The sequence below is a fragment of the Phoenix dactylifera genome, chromosome 8, assembly GCF_051530095.1.
Source record: "Phoenix dactylifera cultivar Ajwa chromosome 8, Ajwa_hap1_PhDact_Kaust_v1.1, whole genome shotgun sequence".
In the NCBI taxonomy this organism is placed as follows: Eukaryota; Viridiplantae; Streptophyta; class Magnoliopsida; order Arecales; family Arecaceae; genus Phoenix; species Phoenix dactylifera.
Genome location: NC_143197.1, coordinates 28,636,596 through 28,652,500, shown reverse-complemented (window position 1 = coordinate 28,652,500; position 15,905 = coordinate 28,636,596). Strand labels below are relative to the sequence as shown.

General features: G+C 40.0%; 2 protein-coding genes across 2 annotated transcripts; one reads left to right on the top strand and one right to left on the bottom strand.

Moving 5' to 3' along the window:
- The first annotated feature begins 5,310 nt into the window (after positions 1–5,310).
- LOC103698722 (non-specific lipid-transfer protein 1) lies at positions 5,311–6,349 on the top strand. Its single transcript, XM_008780769.6, has 2 exons — positions 5,311–5,810; positions 5,935–6,349. The coding sequence occupies exons 1-2, from the start codon at positions 5,467–5,469 to the stop codon at positions 5,942–5,944; spliced, it is 354 nt and encodes a 117-aa protein (XP_008778991.1). The 5' UTR covers positions 5,311–5,466; the 3' UTR covers positions 5,945–6,349.
- A 2,360-nt stretch (positions 6,350–8,709) lies between these two features.
- On the bottom strand, positions 8,710–9,447 carry LOC148702800 (uncharacterized). Its single transcript, XM_088702144.1, has one exon. The coding sequence runs from the start codon at positions 9,445–9,447 to the stop codon at positions 8,710–8,712; it is 738 nt and encodes a 245-aa protein (XP_088558270.1).
- Between the last annotated feature and the right edge of the window lie 6,458 nt (positions 9,448–15,905).

Below are 15,905 nucleotides of genomic sequence, written 5' to 3'. Positions count from 1 at the left end.
GAGGTGGAGGCCAGCTGGCGGAGGGCCGGCGAGCTACGTGAAGGACGCTCCTTCGAATTTTTTATTTTACAACCTTTAAGTGAAGTCGGCAAATTGTTTACCGCTTCACTTAAAAGTCGTGAAATAAAAAAAAGAGGTCGGACCGCCATTTCAAACGAAACAGGAGACCCAGCTGTGGAGCCTTCCTCCGTTTGCTGCTTGGGTGGTCGGCCTCCGCCTGCCCTCCTTCTCTCTCTCTCCCTCTCTCTTCCTTCTCTCTCTCATTTGCCCTCTTTCTTGCCTCTTCTACTGTACTGGTACAGGCCCGGCACGACACGGCGCGGGTCTGTACCGGCCTGTGCTGCTGCGTGCCTGCGTAATTAGTCCGAAGCCTAATACTAGCACAGCAAACCTGTTAGGAGTGACAAAATTTCTGTAAAGCTGGTTTATGTGAACAATGGATCCACATTGAAATCGATTAATATTTGCCGCTATAGCAAAATCAATATCCAATATTTACCTTTCGAGCTTTTCATTGAGCTTAACAAACTGTGGGGGAGTTGTGGGCAGTAGAGCTGTTGAAAGTAGAGCTGTCTGAAGTAGAGCTGTTATAAAAAACTATTTGCTGTTTGGTAACTACATTTGTAAAGTGCTGTAACACTTTAACATATGTTTGGTAAACAAACTGAGAAAGTACTTTTGTATGACAAAATTACCATAAAGGATATTGCATAGTATTATACAACAGAACATAATAAAACATAACATATATTAATACATAAATATACAATATAGTATAATATTATTGTAATATAAAATAATATTATTATAATATAGCATAATAGTAATATAATTATTAGAGTAAATTAATTTTTGATAATATAACATAATATTAAATTATTTAACCTAACAAATTAATGTATTATGATATAATGTAATATATATTATATTTACAGTATAATACAATAATAAAGGTATAAAATATTATAATTATTAGTATAAATTAATTTTCTATAATATAACATAATATTAAATTATTTGAAATAACATATTAATGTATTATGATGTAATGTAATATAATATAATATTTATAGTATAATACAATAATAAAGGTATAAAATATTATAATTATTAGTAAAAATTAATTTTCCATAATATAATATAATATTAAATTATTTAAAATAACATATTAATGTATTATGATGTAATGTAAAATAATATAACATAAAGGTATACAATATTATAATTATTAGTAACAATTAATATTATAATATAACATAATATGAAATTATTTAAAATAACATATTAATGTATTATGATATAACGTATTATGATATTATATTTATAGTATAGTACAATAATAAGGGTATAAAATATTATAATTATTAGTATAAATTAATTTTTCATAATATAATATAATATTAAATTATTTAAAATAACATATTAATGTATCATGATGTAATGTAATATAATATAATATTTATAGTATAATACAATAATAAAGATATAAAATATTATAATTATTAGTATAAATTAATTTTTCATAATATAACATACTATTAAATTATTTAACATAACATATTAATGTATTATGATATAACGTATTATAATATTATATTTATAGTATAATACAATAATAAAGGTATAAAATATTATAATTATTAGTATAAATTAATTTTTCATAATATAACATAATATTAAATTATTTAAAATAACATATTAATGTATTATGATGTAGTGTAATATAATATTATATTTATAGTATAATACAATAATAAAGGTATAAAATATTTTAATTATTAGTGTAAATTAATTTTTCTTCATCCGAATGACCATTTATCTCTCTAACAATTTTTCTTGCGGAAGGAAGTTTGACGGCTAGAGTTCTTGGCTCCAACATATTTTTAGGTTTATAAAGGGACAAACTATGTAATTATTATATTTTAATATGGTATTTTTGTCAAAAATACAGCTTTCCGACAAAGCTGAAAACAACATTTTCGTAAAGCTCCAAATTGGAGCTTTCCCCCTAAAGCTGTTTTCAGCTTTCCGCAAAAGCTGAAACAGTTTTTTAGAAATTTTACCAAACACTATTTTTTATCTAAAAATACTTTTGGAGGGCGAGAAAGTGCTTTTTGGCCCTCCAAAAGCTCCTCCAAACGGGGCCTTAACCGGTTGACATTCCTGTCCCATGCAAGAGATCCAGAGATCATATGTTGGTGATGGCAATGCCACGCCATATTTCTCACAAAGAAAAGAGACTTTGTATTAAGTTTATTAGAAAATAAAATATCATCATTGTACAGAAATTTCATACAAAATAGCCGCATGATGTGTAATTTTTTTAATTTGTTACAATCTCACACATAACAAAGTTGATTTGCTCAATTTGATCCTCAACAAACTTCTTACTTCCTTCTAACAAAAAGATTTGAATTTCTAAATATCATTTCATTAATTACCAAAAAAAAATCATTTCATTAAGATGGTAGTGAAAATGCAAAACAATGAAGATAGGCTGTTACAATATAACAGCAGTTAGTGATAACGATTATTATTTCATGTTTTAATTTATGATTATTACAATATTTTTTATTATATTTTGACATAGAACGTATAATGGGCTCTAGAAGTACACATGCTTACTGAGTTACTGGGACTCGAAAGTTTCTATGCATGTTCTTCCTAGTCTAAGAATACCTTAAACAAGCCAAATGGTGCATCTTCCTCGACGGCCCCCGAACAAGCATGCATGCTTCCTTCATGTACCTTGGTTAAGCAAATCTCAAAACTTACGTGGAAGCAGTGATCGTGATGCATGCAGCAGTTCTTGCGCAATCACTGAGTGTCGTCCAAGTGTTGGCGTTCAGAAATCGAACATCTCTAGTCTCCATGCAAATTGGAAAACAATATCCAATCCTTAATTAATATATAACAAAACAAAGCTACATCATATATGGGACTCCGAAACCGTTGTAGCAATGTGATTGGCTTTTGTTCCTCCAAGTCCCAGGACCCTGAGAAATTTCTGCAAGCCGAGAATTCAGCAAGCAAAGACCCGACCACTGAGGCTCGCAACATTTGGAGGTGTAGAAAGGCTAATTGGTCGCTTCTTCTTTTGGATTTTATTAGTCAGCTTCCACCTGCCGCCACTAGTAAATAATCCTTTCCTTTTATTATTAGAGCAAGACACCACTACAGGCAGGCAAGGAGATGGTTGGCTTCGCTACAAGGTGGCTCAAGCGATTCACACGTTCTACTAGATTTGGCTGGCTAGAAATGCTCGAACCTTTGGTAAATGCGGTATGTCACCGAGACTTGTAGTGGAGTGTGCCCGTGTGTAGGCGACGGAGCTCGGCCTCTTCATACCTGTTGGAGGGACCTTAACAACTTGGGACACCTGGATTTCCATTCTGCTTCGGCAGCATCCCACACGGTGTTTTTCACCTGGAAGCCTCCACCTCCGAGTTTTCTCAAGGTCAACTTCGACGGGTCTGTCTTGGATGGAGGTACGAGGGGCGGTGCGGGTCAGGACCCATCTGCTAGGGTTGTGGCTATAGGGGGCGGTCAACTTTTCGACACATCGGTTCCAGGTGCATAGTTGTGAGCCACTTGGGCGGGACTTCGTCATGCCTGGTGTGTCCTACGAGACAGTTCCCTTGTCCTGGAGGAAGACTTAGCTACTGTCATTAGTTGGATTCGGGGGGCCCTAGGGATAATGGTTGCATCCACCCTTTGCTTCGAGATATCTGGGCAATGATGAGAGATGGAGGGCCCTTTCATGCCAAGCACGTGTTCCGTGAAGCTAATGGGGCTGCAGATTGGGTAGCTGCTTATGTAGCCAGTTACTCTGGTAGTATCCTGTGGGCTGGTGATGGGAAGTTACTCTTGGCACTATGAGGCATTTTGTTTTTTGATTTTATTAGGTGCGTCCGTACTCGTCAGGTATTATCTACCCGCCTTAAAAAAAAAAAAAAGAAGAAAAAAAAGAAGAAGGAAAAGGAAATGGTTGGCTGGCTTCGCTATTGGCGAAAAGACCCCGTGAAGTGCTCCCCGTGACCGATTAAGTTCTTGTGGGCTCCCTTGCACATGTACTGTCCTCAGTCTCTACTCGTTTCATGGCCTGGTTAATGAGTTGTAGAACCAATTGTTCACATTGGCATATGGTGTCTAGCAGTGTTAGAAGGGGACTCAATGTGTTACTCGGAATGTGACCCCGCTGACATGGCACATCGCCACTTGTGTAACTCTTTTGCTAACTGTTTATTTTGGCTTCCTTTGTGAAGCATAAGGTCTGGGATAACGAGATGATAGTTTGAAAGGCTAATTAATATCAAAGTTCAAAGTTAACTGAGAGAGTACACCTATTATTGTAAAAAAAATATTAAAAGCACTCGACCCATAATATGGACATTTATAACTTTCAATATATGAATCCAGGATTATCTTATAATAATTAAAAGCTAAAATATTTCATGCACATGGAGAAGCTAGCATATGTATGAGACTTGAATTTTATCAACAATTTCATGCTCTTTAGAGGAGAGACTATAAAAGGAGTACCATGGTTCTAGGGCACAGCCGTATCTATAATGTAGCCCTTCATAAGTTTCGTTTTAATAAGGAACAAACTAAAGTGTCCTCTTCATCCTCAATTAAAGAATCTTTTAATTGTAACACATTCTTTCTCATTCCATCATGTAACAAATGCATCAAATACACACCTTTCTAGCTTTTCTATTTTTCTTGAACAATATCAAAGTTTTGAATTCTCAATCTCTCAAAACACAAACCCTACTAGATAAGATTTTAACCAACCCAGCTAACAATTATTGGCATCTTATTAGATAACTAATATCAAGTATATAAATGGTTTACAGCGAATACTTACATTCCTCTAGAGACAAGCATGCGCATCTCAGCTGATTCAAAAGCAAGCAAGAAGAAGCAAACACAGTACGGATCCGGCTGGCAGGAATCCAATGTAGTTCACACTTCTCCTCATATGTTCCAATCAGAAGCAAAGCAAAATCCCTGCAACACATCACTTTTGCCGACTCAGCTACCTTGAAATGTACCCCAACGTCCCCATCCCCATCCTGTCCGGATCTACAGCGACCTCAGTCACGGGCGCTTAACCTATCAAATATTCTAAAGCAATAGACTCGTCGTACTCTTTGACACCTTTCCATGGCCAAAATAATTCAGATCTCACATGCCTTTCGGTCGCAAGTCGGGAACAAACCCAAGACATCATCATGAAAAGAAACCAAGTACAGAATAACCAATAAATCACTGCCATGCGCCTCTTAATATCTAACATCCATGGATACCCCAAAACGCCCACCTCTCAATCCTATCCTCTATAAAAAACCCCCACCCATATCTCAACACTCACCCCATTGCTAAGTTACGAGTTAAAGTGAGAGAAACATAGGCTCTGGTGCAATTCCAATCGATATACTAACTACTACTATAGAGTGCCATATGGCTGGCTCCATTGTGTGGAGGGTTGCAGGCCTTGTGCTCGCCATGGCGCTGCTGGCGCCGCCCTGCAGGGTGGCCGCGATAACATGCTCGGATGTGTATGGAGATCTGCTGCCATGTGTGCAGTACATTCAGTCAGGCGGGGCGGTGGCTTCGCAGTGCTGCAGTGGGCTGCAATCGCTCGTGGCCGCGGCTCGCACCGCAGATGACCGCCGCGCGGCATGTACGTGCCTCAAGTCCGCCGCTGCGAGTTTCAAGGGGAATGTTAAGCGGGCAAGCTCGCTCCCAGGCAAGTGTGGCGTCTCCGTCCCGTATAAGCTCAGCCCCTCCACTGACTGCAACAAGTAAGCCTATACATTGGATTGTTTTGTTCTTGAGATCTTACATAGCTGTTTGTTTGATATTTTGATGTCATAAGAGGATTCTAGTTATCTTTTATATTTATGTGGGTGTATTTTGGCTTGGCAGGATTACTTGATGTGTTGGGGGCTGAGCGGGCTTGGTGCAAGGAATAAGGTAGTTTAGAGAATAAGAGGTAGTCTTGCCTCTCTCTGTGTGTGTGTGTGTGTGTGTGGCTCTAAGACCGTCTGGCAGTAGAGAGAGTGAGCTCTTTTTTTGATCTATGATGTTATCCTGATAAGAAAAGCTGAAGAACTAAAAAGCATCTCTTTCTCGATAACCTCTTCCCCGTACCTGTGTGCCTGCGCGCACGCCAGTTCCAACAATTAAAAAGAGATCTGTCTACATTATCTAATAGAAAGAGCCCATACGCCATATAATATGATTAATGTTGAATTGGGACGTGTGTCATGTCACAGTTGCAATTTGCCATATTGTCATAACGAAAAATAATGCAATGTTTGAGATCTATCCTTTTTTTCAATTGCGACACTTGCGAGATCGCACCTGTCTATCTTTTGTTTAGAAGAACATCATGGATCAATATATCAGTAATTGTAGCTAAATCAACATAAGAATAACTTGCGATATAACTGCTCGAAGAGGCACTACTATTTTTTATTTTATTTCCTTCTTGTTCTCGAACCAAATACAGCCTGAGAGTAGTATGCATTAGAATACTGATGAATAACTGGCCAGATTCAATTTGACTCGTATAGTTAAAGGCATTAGACAGGATCAGCTTAACACATTTTTGCAACTTACGCTCATATCCTCCTCAAGACAGATAGATCATGTTGCTTGTCCTAGATCTCCATGTACTTGAAACCTACATATGCCCATTTCTCCATCTTGCATGTAGCAGACTTGGTGACAAGAATTTTTCAATAAAAGCTTGGTCTTACGAAATCCTTGTAGTAGAGCAGCTTATAGCAAAAAGGAGAGAGTAGAGATCACGAAAAAAAGGCAAAGTTAGCTAATGTGCTTGTTTTTTGGTAGATATATGCTAGTCTGCATAACTCAAACCATAAGGCGAATCTTATATTGAGAAAGGCAAGAGCTTCACAGGTATGAATGAAGGATTGGTATGATATAGCTCATCAATGAGGACGAGCAGATAAAGCAACATCAGACATAGTCACGATTTAAAGAAGGGTCAAAAAAGTCAGAGACAATATGATGTTAGCTTGAGCTAGAATCAATGATCATCAACGTATCTAACAAACAATCATTATAAAGAAAGCAATCTCCCCAGTTCAATGTCGAAATGATAAACAGTCCAGAAGGTAAGGCTCCTAACAAATCATGCACATTCCCCAAAACATATATATCACCGAGAAAATGATGCTGAACACAAAAGAGCAACTCCACAGACCAGCAGACAAAACCTGAAAATTGATGAAGAAAGGGAACAAACCATGTAAGCCTAAAGAACAAATGATTTTGTTGAATAGAAAGAAATAAACAAAGAATAAGAAACAAGCAAGAGATTATCAAGGAAGTAGGTCTATGAGGAGCTCTCTGATTTTCCCTGTAGTTTCCCTGGGGGTCTTCCTGGTTCACATCAGATAAGGGCATGGTGGGGGCTGAGAAACTGGTGATTGGAGATGTTGGGCTTGGACTGCTAACGCTGGGGTTGCAATTGTGAATGCCCTGATGATGGCACAGAAGCATGATGGATAGGGCACATCTAAAAGACCCAAACTGCAAGTATCACCACGGCTTAATACAGTTTCCCCAGTGGCAATCTTTAGCCTTACAACTTCCTGTTTTAATGTTTCGTTCAGTGCTGCATAGAAGTGCCAGTGGATTAGACCGGATATAACAATGGTTATCTAGTTTTGCTTGTGGCTATTTTGAATCATAATTTTACAGAGATTGCTCGGTCATCGAAGTAGATATTTCTAATTTATAGGTTATAGTCAACATTAAATATAATAACCAAACTTAAAATCAGATAACGTGGCGAAAGAAAATTACCAAACCAGAGTTAAAACATGAGAAAATTCCTTCCGTTATAAGAATACGTAGAAACCCAATGCTAAAATTTGGGAAAGAGATCTAACCTTTTAGCCCGCTTCGGATCGATGGCCGCCGGCACCGCAAGCTTATCCGGCGGCATGGCCTTCTTGTTCTTGGCCTTCATCACCTCCCCAAAGATGCCCTCCCCCCTCGACTTCACCATCAGCGACAAGTCTTCCGAGCTGCTGTGCCGGTGCTTCGGCCTCGCGGCCACCGCCGCCCCGCCACCGGCATTCCCCGCCCACCGCTCCCCCCTTCTTACCGCGCCATTCCCAGACTAGAGACCACAGGCCGCTAGTCTCCTCCAGCCTATCCTCTCGACCGTCCATATACGTGGAAATGGGTCATCCTTCGACCCGATCTTGCGGGTCGCCGGAGCCGAGGTGGAGATCATCCGGGATCCGGAAGGTCAGCTCGGACTGGGTGCGCCTGTGAAGGCACCCGCGGAGAGGGTCCTCGAAGGCGGATGGCGGTGGAGATTCGGTCTGGGTTAGGGTTGGGAATTCGTGGGAGATTTAGCTTTGTGTGGTGAAAACAGCAATTCATATAGCTCTAATGTAAGTACATCCTGCCAAATCAGAAGAAAGCAAAAAATACAAATGGGATGGAAGTTCTACTGTGGATGTCCAGTGGAACTTCCCAAAATGCCGTGCAATATAAGAGGCGACCCAGTCTGCTGCTCTGTTCGCTTTCCGAAAAATGTGTACTGCCTGAAACTCATCCATCTTCATAGCCAACCTACGAGTCTCACGAATAAGTGGGTGACCATCTCCATATCTGTCCGCACCTCGGATCCAATCTATAACTATAGAGGAATCCCCCTCAAGGTGCACCCCTCCCGGCCTCGAGCACCTGCCTCGCATAGGATATATCCGCCCAGGCTGCCCACAACTCTGCCCCAGCAACAGTGAGTCCTGGCGTGCCCCAGCCACCCGTTGTAACCAAACTCCCAAAATGGTCTCGGATAACAAATCCAACCCTTCCTGACCTCCCATCCATTGCCACACTATCATTAAAATTTACTTTGAAATGACCAAGGGATGGAGGCACCCAAGAAAAAATAGCAAACCTGGATGCTAAAGCAGCACTACGGGTACCCCAGATATCCCTAGTCATCCCAAGTGAAGACAAGACAGCACAAGAAAAGATCTTCTCGGCCTGAATCACAGCTCTCTCCACCACTATCCTCGCTGAGAGCCTCCTGCCCTCAAACAGTCGTGCATTCTGGTTCAACCAAATATGGTAAGCTAGATATGCTCTAAGTATCCCAGCCTCCGCGAACCTAGGGCTCCGCATCGAGGCTTGCAGCAAGTGTAACAGATCCTTTGCCGTCCCTACCGAGTGGGGGATAGGGACGGGAGACCTCCTCCATATCTTCCTAGCCCTAGGACATTGCAGAAGAACATGCCGAATGGTTTTCCCGATATTCGGACACACCTCGCACCCCTGAGGGACCCGCATGCCCTGCCTGACTAGCACACCCTGGTAGGTAGGCAGCCTCAGGCCACTTTCCAGATGAAGAGCGCCACCCGCGGGTGAATCCGCATCTGCCAAATCCATCCTTCCTCAATCCATCTAGTTGGCTCCCCCCCGAAAAGAGCTTGTAGATCCCTAGCTCGCACCTGTGATCGACCCGATGGCGCCCAGACTAGTCTGTCAGACTCCCCCTGGAGAGGCACTGGAAGGCCCAGAATCATCCCTGGATAACGAAGGCAGACTAAAGGATGGTACGAGAATAGCATAGTTCTCTTTGTGCGTGGGGCGGCGGCGGTTTGAGTCTTGCACAAGGAAACTAACCATTTATAAACGTTGTCACGGCTGAAATCCATCTCAAAGCTGAACACAGTATTCTATTGAGGTGATTCAGGATACATTTTCAGACATTTTCATTGCATATTAGTAATATTTGATCTTTGCAGGATCTCAAAGTTAAAAATCTCATGATTGAGGGTAAGAACAAATGGAATCTTTCTCTGATCACTTGGTAGAATTGGGTCTATTCCTACATTGGATGGTGATGTTGCAGAAAAGTTGGGCTAGTAAGCTTCATATAAGTTGTTGGCTAGAGTTGCGGATTTATATAAATTATTTAAGGAAGAAATCCTTTCATCTAAATATATTGGTTGGATACGGGTGCACCTCATGATGGTGTTATGTGGAAGATAGCTTGGAATCGGCTAATTGGTTGGATACAGACGCTGCAGGTGCAGGATGAAGTTGTTTATGTGGAAGATAGCTTGGAATTGGCTTACATGTCGTGGTGTTTTAAATCATTATAGTCTTTATATATCAGCATTTTATGATTTATATCTAGATATTGAGGTGTCTACATCTCTTGTTCTTTTACACTGCAAATTAGCAAGTCAGGTATGGAGTCCGGCCCTTTTTTCTGCTGCGGCGACTATTCTAACTATTTTTCTTGAAGCTTTTCTTAAAAATATTAAGGAGAAGTCAACTGGAGATAATAGTGTGATGGCCCGGTCCACTGGACCAGCCCATCACTAAGATATCCCCAGGCCCATAAAGAAAAGAAAATGAAGAATCCAAGCACGTGCCTAACTAAGGAAGATGCCTGATGGGAGCTTTTTTCCTCAACAACTCCCAATGCGAGTTGGACTCCTAGAGGCCGCCGAAGGCGGGGAACCTTGAACCTCTACCACTCTATTTAAGGGCTCGTTTGGTTCGCAGGAAGAATTTTTTCCTCTTAGGAATATGATTCCTGAAAAAACAAAATTTCTAAGAAGAGGATGCCTAGAAAAGCACTTTTAGCATGTTTGGTTGACCATGGGAAAGTGACAAATTTTCAAAGTGCTTATGTTTTGTTGGCCATCCACTTTCTTGAAAAAGTTATGTATAATTCCTATTCTGCCCTTAATAAAAATTAGGTATTTAATGCCTTTTTAATGCTTATTTAATGCTGAATGGCCTTTTAGGGGAAAAATAAAAATGGAGTGATTCCCGCCTCATGGAAAAGTAACTTTCCCATGTTTCTCATGGAAAAGACTTTTCCATGAAATGTGGAAATTATATTCCTATGGGAATACAACTTTCCCATCTTTCTCCTTTGAAAACTCCAACCAAACAAGGCATCTCATTACTTTTCCGTTGACCACACTTTCTCCGCTTCTTTTTCCGCGAACCAAACGAGCTCCTAGAGGCCGCCGAAGGCGGGGAACCTTGAACCTCTACCACTCTATTTAAGAGATCCTGACCCCCCCTTTAAGCCACCACCGATCATCATTGATTTTGCCATCGATTTCTTGACGAAATTTGTTGGTTTCATTGTCGATCTCCTATTCGATCCACCATCATCAGAGACTTGTTGGATTTAGGTACCAGTGCCGCCACTCTTGCCTGACCTCGCCCTTCATCGAGTCACCGTTGCCAACCAGGATTGAGTTGTGAGATCGTCGGACTTTCAACGATAAGTCACCCCTGTTTCATAGTTTACCAACCCTATTTTTCTTTTTCCTCCTTTTCTGGCCATCACCATTGCCGGCACTCGTTGCTGAGACCCTTGGCCAAGTTTCTTAGCCTCTCTGCGATTCTCCATGGTGGGAATACGACCATCAATGAGTGAGATGATGCCCAAATCCATCAAGCCAAGATCCCTTGTTTTTTTTCTATTTGTTTCCGGTCAGCCGCCTTTCGCTGATAGTTCCATGCTCAAATGTTATTGGTGGTTAGCTGGCTGCACCGCCATGCCTTGCTAGAATGCGACAACTCCTCCTTTTCTTCTACCTTGGGAATGACAAGAGGAGGTCTTCCTCCCCTCTATATTTCCAAAAAAAAAAAGAAGAGAGAAAAGAAAGGAAAAAACCCATCCCTTCGTTTCTCTCTCCTCTTCATAATCCATAGGCCCCACTGCAATATAAGTTGACCACAGTAAGAGATCCTGGCCTCCAGCCACCGAGCAACATATGGGACCCCATCTTGGCCTTGTCAAGTACCTCTGGAATTTGATCACCATCGATCCTTGTTGAGTCATCTAAACCATAACCCAGTTGAGTTCACCCTGTTCAACTATGCGAATCATCCGAATCTATTCAAAGCCATTAAAATCCATAATCAATAACTTCAAAATGCAAAAAAATGGAAAACATTTAGTGTTTTCTTCATATATGATTTAAGAAAATATGTTATAAGAAAATATGACTTAAGAAAATTTGTTTTGAGATAGCTATGATAGCCCTATTGAAATGAGGTCAACTGATATTTTAGAGCTAGCATCTAACGAAAATGGTTCTCTGCCAACGGGTATAAAGTTGGCAACGAATATGAATTATGATACTTTGTCAATTATGATGACGATGTTGTCATAGGTACAAAGTGACCATAGTACCCAATGTCTGTGAGCATTATTTTGCACTATGAACTAGCTAAATAGCTTTTGATTTATGATTTTATTTATGCTATACACTTGGAACCATGTTTATAAGATTTTCTTGATTTTTGCATATATGATTGATTTCTATGATTTGTTATATCATGATGTGTTATGAAATTTTTTATGCATTAATTCATATAAAACTTATGCTTGATTCGGTAAGGTATAGTGTAAAGTTTACTTATTGAACGGTGTAGTTCATATATCTTTTTATTTTTCTATTCGAGATAAATAGGGTCACTAGGAATGAAGAATGGTCTAGGCTTAGAGTTTGTGCAAGCAAGCTTGAAGATTTTGTAGCAAGAGTTTTAGTTTTTTAATTGACTATGAATTTGTAGTTGGCGATTTTCTAAATTATGACTTTATGGATCTTAGTATTTAAATTCGGATTTAGTCGCTTTGAACAAATATTTATTTAATCATTTAATAGATGATAGATTTGGACTCTTTGTTATATTTTACTTGAGATGGATTTCTATACAAGTTGCTATGATTGGCTTCATGTTAGTGTGGATGGTACCCCCGTAATATGGTTGTCTTATGTCCCGGATTTGAAGAATGAAAATAGGAATAGAGAGGTTGTTTTAATGGTTTACATAGCTTATGATATTTGGAAGGCTGGAAATGATCGTATTTTCTAGAGCAAATTTTGTTGTCCCAGATTGATCCTTATAAAAGTAGTTAGTTAGGCTCTCCTTTTACAGTTTTTGCAATTCTACATATATTTTATTTCACTTAGGAGCCAACACTTCCTAGTTTCCTCAAGATTAATTTTGATGATAATATCCCGAGTAGGGGTGAGTTGGATGGAGCAAGCTTCATTATTAGGAGTGTAAGTGGTGCGGTACTAACAACAGGTGAAGTTAGATTGTTTGACACCACGGTTCCAATGGCAGAGTTGTGAGTAGCGTGGGAAGGCACATTTGCAAGTAAAATCTTGAAAAGTTCTTAATTCATTTTGGAAGGGAATTCCTTGACAGTTATTAAGTGGTCGACTGGTTCAGCTTCTTTGGAATTTAGTGGTCTTCCCTTGACATAGGATTCTATATGTATAGTTGCATCTCTTTAGAGTTTTGAAGCCAGACATGTTTTTAGAGAAGCTATAGTGCTGCGGATTGGATAACATCATATGTTGCTGCTCATTTAGGATCTACTTTATGGTTGTCGATATTTGATTTTCCTTCTCAACTGTTAGATGCTTTATTTTGTGATTCCCACAGTTGTATTTACTCTAGATTGGTTTAATGAATTCCGATTTACTAAAAAAAAGGCTGATCACGATATGGTTGCATATCCCACAGAATATTACTCCCTTCAATTAACAAGTAAGGATCTTTAGTATAAGGCAACCAAGTTCTCCAACTCTAAACATTCTAACTTAATTTCAAATACAACCATTTGTATCCGAAATAGTTCATTAAAATGCAAATATTTATATACATCATAAACATTCCAATATATAGTAATATCTAATACAATCTAGAAATCTAATGATTCTTAAATAAAAGACTTCATCTCACAGACACTATAAGCCTATAAGCATACACCACTAAATCTGCTAATACCCTGAAAACTTTAAAGATAAAATATTAGTCTCCCTTCAACACATACACCTACAAAAATATATATTTGAATTAATGATAAAGTGACTCAAGTCACCATGCAAGCACGTAACCAGCAGAAGAATAAATAACGAGTGAGCCACCAAGGTGGTAGCCTAGTGGTACTGGGCAGCAATTCTAACCATTAGGTTCCAAGTTCGAATCGCTGCGGCGACGATTAAATTGTGGACCGGAGCTCACTACTTTGGCCACTGCTTGGACTTGTGGTGTAGGACCGCTCTTGAACCGCTAGTAGCCGGGGTGGTGCCGGGTGTGACGTACTCACACGTGGGACTCGAGCCAGAGCTCAGAAGAGTAGCTGAGCCGGGCCTACGGGTGGGGAGGGTATGAGTAAAACCGGTCGGGGTGCCCAACACACGGCCATTTCTGCCCGCATCGAACATTCTCCTGGCGGGGCGGGGGCCCAGTGGGGGCTGCTACGCGGGGTGGGCTTGTCCCTTCCTCCCCCCTACCCCTTTTCTTTAGCAAAAAAAAAAAAAAAAAAAAAAAATAACGAGTGATAGCAACCCACCATTCAAGTACATAAACAAATAAATAAAAGTTGCCTTAAGGTCGCACAATCATAGTAGTAAACAAATTCACATATCAGCCATGTAGCATGATTATATTTAATAATCACATATAGCGCAATTAAACTAAGAAAACAACTCAATGTTTGTTTCAAAGAAAATAAGTTAGTATCATTTTACAGAATTTCAAATCAACAAAAAATTACAACAATTATATAAAAAGAAAATAAATAAATTTTATCTTTGGTCTATCCATGGTCGTGTTTCCAACTTGTAATGGGCCAAGCATAATATTATATTTCTAGCCTAATAATAATATTTTAAATTAAAAGAAATAAAAAAAAGGAAAGAGTGAATGAAGAAGAGAGAATTCCATCACTTGAAGGGAGACATTCAGAAACCTCTAGACTAATTAACTTAACAAATTAATTGCTTCGATTTGTGGCTCCTAGAACACTATATATTTATATGTAAGAACATGTCTCCTGGGCAAACAATTGGACTAATTTAAAAAGAAAAAAACAATAAACTTAAAAATAAGAAATTCAATCATAGAAAGAAGGATTTCAATGGTGCTTCTTGTACTTCTGATCATCGAAGATCATTTTGTTGGAAAAATAGTCATACGAGTTTTTTTTTCTTTAAAGTTTATGAGAATCAAATTAACACAAAGAAAAGATTTTCTGAAAAAAAAAACACTTCTCAAAACATCTCTCTGACCCATCTTCATGCCATCAGTTTTTTTTTTCTTTCCCTTCTCTCTCACTCATTGTACGAGATTCGTAGGAGACATAAGGAAATGCAGAGCTCTTCCTACTCTATAATTTTTTTCTCAGCCTCGGTGGAGAGCTGGTCTTTCCCTTTCTTTCCTCGTCGAAGTTTTAATGATAATATTAGCAAAGAAAGTTTTTGTCAGACTCATAGTCCCCGTAGTACATCCAACCTGTCCAATAAAGCAAGAACAAATAAAAGGCGATCCAGCAAGACGTATGTTACTGGAAAGCCTTTCTGACTTCCAACGGGTGCATCGAACGACGCAGGCTCCTTTTTTTGAACCTTTATTTATATCTATAACGGAACATCACTATTGAAGAGACCGAGTGTAGCACAGAGACGGGATCTTCCCTCTCGGGGAGATGGGTTCCGCGGGGCTGGAGGCGGCCGTCGGCGGAGCAAGAGCTCGCCGCCACCCCTTGTGGCGGCGGACATGGCTACGATGAGGCAGGCGGAGGACGGAGAGGGCCGACGGCAGGGGGAAAACATACCTCTGCGGAAGGGGCTGGCCCGCGCGGCGTCGGTAGCGGCGGAATTGCTGGCGGCGGTGACCGGAGAACCGTCGGGAGTGGCAGCTGGACCGTCGTCTCAGGCAGGAGTCGGGGAAGCCATTGAACACGAGGAGGTCACCCGTTCCGGAGTGGTACGACCCTTGGCCATGGGGGTTTCAGTGGAAAGGGTGGAGAATGATGCGTGCCGCTTGGTACACCAACCAGGCGAGAAGAA

Excerpts from the sequence above, each read along its gene's own strand:
- LOC103698722 (XM_008780769.6), top strand. The coding sequence starts at position 5,467 with ATGGCTGGCTCCATTGTGTGGAGGGTTGCAGGCCTTGTGCTCGCCATG.
- LOC148702800 (XM_088702144.1), bottom strand. The coding sequence starts at position 9,447 with ATGGATTTGGCAGATGCGGATTCACCCGCGGGTGGCGCTCTTCATCTG.